The sequence below is a fragment of the Cnephaeus nilssonii genome, assembly GCF_951640355.1.
Source record: "Cnephaeus nilssonii genome assembly, chromosome: 4".
NCBI classification, from domain to species: domain Eukaryota; kingdom Metazoa; phylum Chordata; class Mammalia; order Chiroptera; family Vespertilionidae; genus Cnephaeus; species Cnephaeus nilssonii.
This window is the reverse complement of record NC_137075.1, coordinates 83,629,933-83,636,222: the sequence shown is the minus strand read 5'-3', so window position 1 is coordinate 83,636,222 and position 6,290 is coordinate 83,629,933. Positions and strand designations below refer to the sequence as shown.

At 53.4% G+C, this 6,290-nt stretch overlaps 1 protein-coding gene across 2 annotated transcripts in view; it reads right to left on the bottom strand.

Annotated features, from left to right (window-relative positions):
* Positions 1–3,218: 3,218 nt before the first annotated feature.
* Positions 3,219–6,290, bottom strand: part of PLEKHD1 (pleckstrin homology and coiled-coil domain containing D1) — a 28,788-nt gene continuing 25,716 nt past the window's right edge. For both annotated transcript variants that reach the window (XM_079769817.1, XM_079769818.1), the window contains exons 11-13: positions 5,882–6,026; positions 5,161–5,307; positions 3,219–4,878 (exon numbers count right to left, since the gene is read on the bottom strand). In XM_079769817.1, the coding sequence (XP_079625943.1) occupies positions 4,703–4,878; positions 5,161–5,307; positions 5,882–6,026 (468 nt within the window). In that variant the 3' untranslated portion in view covers positions 3,219–4,702. The remainder of the gene's footprint in view (positions 4,879–5,160; positions 5,308–5,881; positions 6,027–6,290) is intronic.

The following is a 6,290-nucleotide window of genomic DNA, read 5'->3' as shown; positions in this document are numbered from 1 at the left end:
ACTAGCTCTTTTGTAACACATTCAATAAAAGCTGACCTCTGTTGCAAAAACAAAACAAACAAACAAACAAAAAAGGAAGGAAATTCTACACTGGCCCATGTGGCTCAGTTAGCTGAGCATCGTCCCATGCACTGAAGGATTGCCAGTTGGATTCCAAGTCAGGGCACATGCCAGGGTTGCTGGGCTCAATTCCAGGGAGGGGGCATGCAGGAGGCAGCTGACAGCTGTTCGGCTCTCACATCAATATTTCTTCCTCTCTCTCCCTCTCCCATTCTCTCTCTGTAAAAACCAATAAAAATGTTTTTTAAATAAAAGGAAGTAAATTCCAACACACGTTACAACATGGATGAACCTCGAGGACATTGTGTTAAGTGAAATAAGCAGCTAGTCACACACACACACACACACACAAAAGACAAATACTGACAATTCCACTTCCATGAGGTATCTGAGGTAGTCCAATTCACAGAAACTGAAAGTAGAATGGAGGTTGCCAGGGGGTGGGGGTAGGGAGAAACAGGGAGTAGTTTAATGGATGTAGAATTTCAGGTTTGCAAGATGAAAAGTTCTGGAGATTGGTTGCACAATAATGTGAATATGCCTTACATGGTTAAACTGTACGGTTAACATGGTAACTTTTATATTATGTATATTTTACCACAATAAAAAAAAAAAACATCAGTAAGTGATAGGGATAAGCACATGGTAGGTGCCTGACTTCATGGCAGAGTCATGGTAAATGTTTATTGAATGAAGATGAGCGGAAGTGATGCCGACGGATGGCCACAGACCACAGGGTGAACATGAGAATGGAGACCTTTCCTTTCCCAGGAAAGCCTTCCAAGCAGAAGCAATTAGTCACAATTACCTCGTGGTGATAAACCAGTTCTCTTTCCTATTCTCACCTCTAAACTAAAAAAATAAAATAAAATAAAATTATTTTTTATTTCATCTGATAGCAGCACGGCACCAAATCCAGCCTGAGCCAGAATGTTCTGTTGATTCCAGGGTTGCAAGTTCCCAGATCACAGAACTTGAGAACTGTAAGGGCTCTGAGCAGCTGGTGAGATTTGAGGTGTATAGCCTACTTAATAAGAATTTTATGAATATGTAAGACATTTTGTTTTTTAATTTTTTAAATATATCATTTTTATTGACCTCAGAGAGGGAGGGAGAGGGAGAGATAGAAACATCAAAGATGGGAATCATTGATCGGCTGCCTCCTGCATGCCCCCCACTGAGGATCGAGCCCACAACTGGTTTATAGGTCGACGCTCAACCACTAAGCCACACGGGCCGGGCTGTATATATATGACATTTTAAATAATGACTGCAAAAGCCACAGCTGGAAAGAGGCGAATCCAAGGCCTGACCTTTTACCTTCAGAACCCGCCCCTCCCCCACCTCCCATTCCTCCACTCCCACAGCAGCAGGCAGTGTGGCAGCTTCCTCCCCGCAGCTGCTAGTGGACAAGGTCACTGCTCTGCAAGAGCCAAGTTTCTCCTTGTGGTCAGTGACCCTGAGGCCCATCAGCCATAAGGTAAGAGGGCCGGTGAGTTTGTTCACAGCAGGGCTCTCAGCCCTGAGGCAGGTGTCAGATCCTCCAGGGGGAGGAAGGCGGAGTACAACGAGAGCAGGGCCCCAAACGCACCAGCTGGCTCTGCTGCTGCCTGGGTGTCTCCTGGAGGCCCTGAGCGGGGCCCTGAAGTCCGGCCTGTGAGCAGCCCTGTCTCCCTCCAACTTGCCCACCTGACTGCCTGATCGTCCTGTCTCACCCAGAGGTAAAGCCAGAGGGACACAGAATGCCAGACTGTAACAAGCATTCAGTGACAGTTGCAGGGAGAATTCACCACAAGGGGATTTAGTTTATTGACCCACAACCCCTAGGATTCCTGGGCTTGGAGTGCTTCCTAAACTGCCCCTGAGCACATCGAACCCAGCAGGATGGAGAGGGGAGCTCATGAGTGGAAGCCCAAGTCTAGGGAAGGGAAGGGGAGAAGGGATGTGCAGAGCCAGGAACTGAATCTGGAACATTACATCACACCTATCCACACCTGCTAGGAAGTTTGAAGAACCAGTCTCTCCCAGTTGCTTTGGATGTCTGGGAGTGGATCTGTTTCCATGTGTCAAGAACACGGTATCCTCTCCCAACGCCTGGCAAAGGACATTCCTTCACCCCATCCCCAGGGGCAGGGCGAGATAAGAGAAGTCAGCAGCTTCCCCGCCCCCCCCCGGGCCCCTCCCCCATCAAACCTGCAGGGTTTCTGGCTTTGGGGAACCCTTGCAGTGGCTCAGGGGTCTGAACAGCGCCATCCTGGCTCATCACAGAAGCATAAGGTTCCCCAGGGGCTGCTGGCCTTTATCTGAGGGCTCCAGAGCAGCAGCTCCCTCATCTGGTGGGTTTGAATAACTACCTTCTAGTGATACCAGATCCCAGACACCCAGAGACTCGAGCAAGTTTCTGTTCCATCGTCCTCTTTGATGAGGGGCTCCACATGTCACGTGGATGGTACCTGAGCACCCACAGGCTGCCCAGGTCCTGTGGAGGTGGGTGGGATAGGATGGTGGGGGGCAAGAATCACATCCTCCAGAGCCAATTCAGACAGTGGACCCTTCCCAGGGGCAGACCCCCGTGGTTTACAGGTCTCATGCTTCATCCATTAACATATCATTGGGGAAAAGCGGATGACCACGGAACTATCATCCACACTGGAACACGTAGGATGGCAAACGGGGGAGCCATTCTTAATGTTCTGAGACACAGCACAAACCAAGACAGTCCCGGCACGATGACAGATCGTCTATCGCATTAGGAAATAAACCACATGGGAGAAACCAGTCATCACTATTTCTTGCTCTTCCTTACACGATTACAAAACCAAAGCGTGGTCTGTGCTCAAATCAGAACAACACCCAGCTGATAGCCCTTGTTACATGGGGACATCCAGGATCTCAGGCGGGAACATATTTCTCAGTTAACTATTTAGAAGCCACTCCTAGGAGGTGCCGCAGCAGGGAGTACTTCCTCGCAGGCCGAGAAACTTGGGTGCAAGTTCGAGGACTAGCCAGCGTTTCTGTAATCCCACACTTGGCCTGCAGGTGGCAACATCTCTCCAGCAATGACCAACCACAAGCAATGGTGCAGGAAACATTTAATAGGCCAAGAAATAAGGGGTTTTGTTAAAAAAAAAAAAAATCAAATCAATATATTTCCAGTAATCAATGTCCACCTTTGCATATTTTCATATAGTATTTTGCTCTTTTTCTATTTACAGTGCTAGGTACATAGTGACTTTTTAACAAATAAATACTTATGAATTGACCAGTTGGGTGAAGAGAACCCAGATTTGCCTGAGGCATGGTTCAGTACAGGATGAAACAGAAGGAAAGAAACTAGGGATTGCTGAAAGTGCATGGAAAAACATTTTCCTTTCTGGCTAATAATTTGCCCGGAGGGACGGGGAGGGGGGGTGGGGAAATGCATTTAAAAGTTTCCAAAAGATCTTTCCCCAAGAGCAAACCATTATTAATCCAATTCCTTAAAAACAAAGCAACAAAACATAAAACAGTAATCTTGCTTTTATCCATCTTCCCCCTCATTTCAAAGTCCATCCTACATGCATATTAGATACACTATTTGCAGGTGTATGCAGTTTTCTACATGTTTAAAGATTTTACATTTAGACTCCGATTTATTTAGAGGCGTTGATTCTGAAGGCTCCCCTCTGTCCCCACCTAGACTCCAAAGAGATTGGCGGAAGCCATCCCAGTCCCCCCGCCCCTGAGGAGGGACCACTGAGGTTAGTTTTACCAGCAGGTGTGAGCACAGAGCAGTGGACATGAGTCAGCAACACTCCTCTTCCCCAGGGACCTGCGCCTCACGGGACTTACCCTGCTGCCTCCCTGTCCGACCAGGAGAAGACAGTGAAGGAGCCAGGGCCGCCTTCATCCACTCCCCGACTGCCCTGTGTCCTCTGGGAGACCTCTGAGTGTCCCGGCTGCCCCAGCTCCCCGCCAGCCCAGAGCCCTACGTACCTAAGCAGGCGGGATGAAGGGGGGAGGAGAGGGTTCCATCACCCTCACAGGTCTGAGGCTGTAGAGGGGTGAGCTCACCTGAGGAGGGGCGTGAGCGGGTGATCCCACAGCCAGGGCCCAACCTCAGGAAAGGTGGTACTGTGGGGCGGGGTGTGTCATGTACCCAGAGCTGCTGCGCTAGGTCTTTCTTTCTGCCTCACAATGTGGCCAACATGAGGGCCCGTGACGAAGGGATGTCCTTGGGTCGCTGAAGCAAAGAGAGGGTGAGGGAGCCCCCCGGGGAAGCAAAGATCAAGGTGGGGAGGGGAAGCCTTCACACACCAGGACGGGCAGGTGGCAGAGTCACTGAGAGGCAGACTGGGCACGACAGAGAGCTGTGGGCCCTGCCCACCTCACTCCCCAACCGAGGGAAAAAGCCTCCACATGCAGCCAGGCCTCTTCCTGGCCTCATCCTGACAACCGGGCAGCACCCAGCTGGGGCCTGCACGGGCCTGGCATAGACCCAAGGGCAGGGTCTGGGGTAGGGGTGGTAAGGGAGGTGGCATCCTTTGAGGGTGAGGGGCGGGCCCAGAGGAGAGCTGAGAGAAGCCAGGTAGAGTCAGCCTCCCCCAGCACCACCCAGCCCCACCCAGCAAAGACTTGGGAGGCCGGAGTGGGGGCAAAGCCATCACTTTCCACCCCGGGGAGGAGCAAGCACTGAGGGCGGTCCGGGCTGGGTCACCATGATGTGGTAGATGGATTCCCGGAAGCGCTGGTCTCGGCTCAGCCGCTTGGCCACCTCCTTCAGCTCCTCTATGTTGTTGGCCTCCAGTTGGGAGGTCATGAAGGACTGGGACGGCTTCACTGGGGAGAGGACGGCCCCGCTGGTGAAGTCCTTCCTCCACACGGTGTGGCCCTGCCCCGGATCCCAGCCCACTCCCTCCCTCACTGCTGCTGAGCTTCTCCAGCCCCTGCCCCCCCACGGGCTCCCCTAAGCCTGGGAAAAGCCCAAGGCTGGGGGGCAGGTTCAAGGCCACACTGTCCGGCCTCAGAGCTGGGCCAGCTCTCCCACCTGCCCTCTTCCCACGTGTCCCTGCGGCCTGGGACCCTCCCCATCCCACGGGGCCCACAGAGGCCCACACTCACTGTCATTCCAGGTGCTGGACCGGCGCCGGTGGAAACGGCAGCTCTTGATGCGGCGAGTGGCCGCCTTGTGGATGTACACGGAGTTCTTCATGATGACCGGCATCTTGGCCTCCAGCTCGGCGTTCCGGATGCACTCCTCGAAGAACCCTGCGCCCAAGTTCACAGCGTTTCCCCTCCGGCCGGCCTGCCCCGCCCCACCCCGCCCGCCCAGGACCCAGGTGCCAGGAAATGAGAAACACTTAGAGCTCATCCTTTGGGAGACCAGAGCCACCTGCTGGAGGGGGCAGAACTGCAGGCTTTCTCCCCGGCCCCCTCCCCAGGTCCAACAGCTGAAAGGAAGCAGCATCAAGAAGATGCTGGCAGGCCGGAATCTGGAGAAACGCCATCAACATCTAGAACAGCGATGGCGAAACTATGACACGCGTGTCAGCACTGACACGCGTAGCCATTTCGGATGATACGTGGCCGCATGCCGAGGATGAAACATTTGCTGCTCCTGAGGATGAAACATTTGCGACTAGAGTCTTGGAGTTAGTTTTTTCCTCAAAGAGACACACTACCCGAGTTATGCTCAGTTTTTTGGCGAAGTTTGACACACCAAGCTCAAACGGTTGCCCATCACTGATCTAGAACATCTAGTGCACACCAGGCCCTGTGGGGGGCACTAGCCCTGGTCCAGGCTCCACGGGCCGAGGGGCCGGGCACCGAGGGCAGTGCTTACTTTTCAGATGGCTCACGTCAGCCCGCATCCTCTCCTCCTTCTCCTTGTTCCGCACCTTGGAGTTGAGCCCTTGTTCCAGGCTCCTCAAGGCCGCCTCGGCCTCCCGCAGACGTCTCTCCAGGTCCATACGGACCTTCACCTCAGCCTGAAGGGAGAGGGAAGGAGAGATGTGGGGTGTTGGGGGGCAGCTGCCATCTCCCCTGGAAGCCTTGCCTGATCAGCCCTGACTCAAGTGGGCTTTCTCGCCTTTGGGCATGGGTGGAAGTTACCACCTCCTGCCTCCTGTCTTACACCCTTGACCAGGCGGCCTGGACTCGACCCCACACCCAGCAATGATGCCCCACAGAAGTGGCAGGCCCGCTGTGTCCCCTCAGGGCGGCTCTATCGCCTGCCCCTGGCTGGTCAGGTG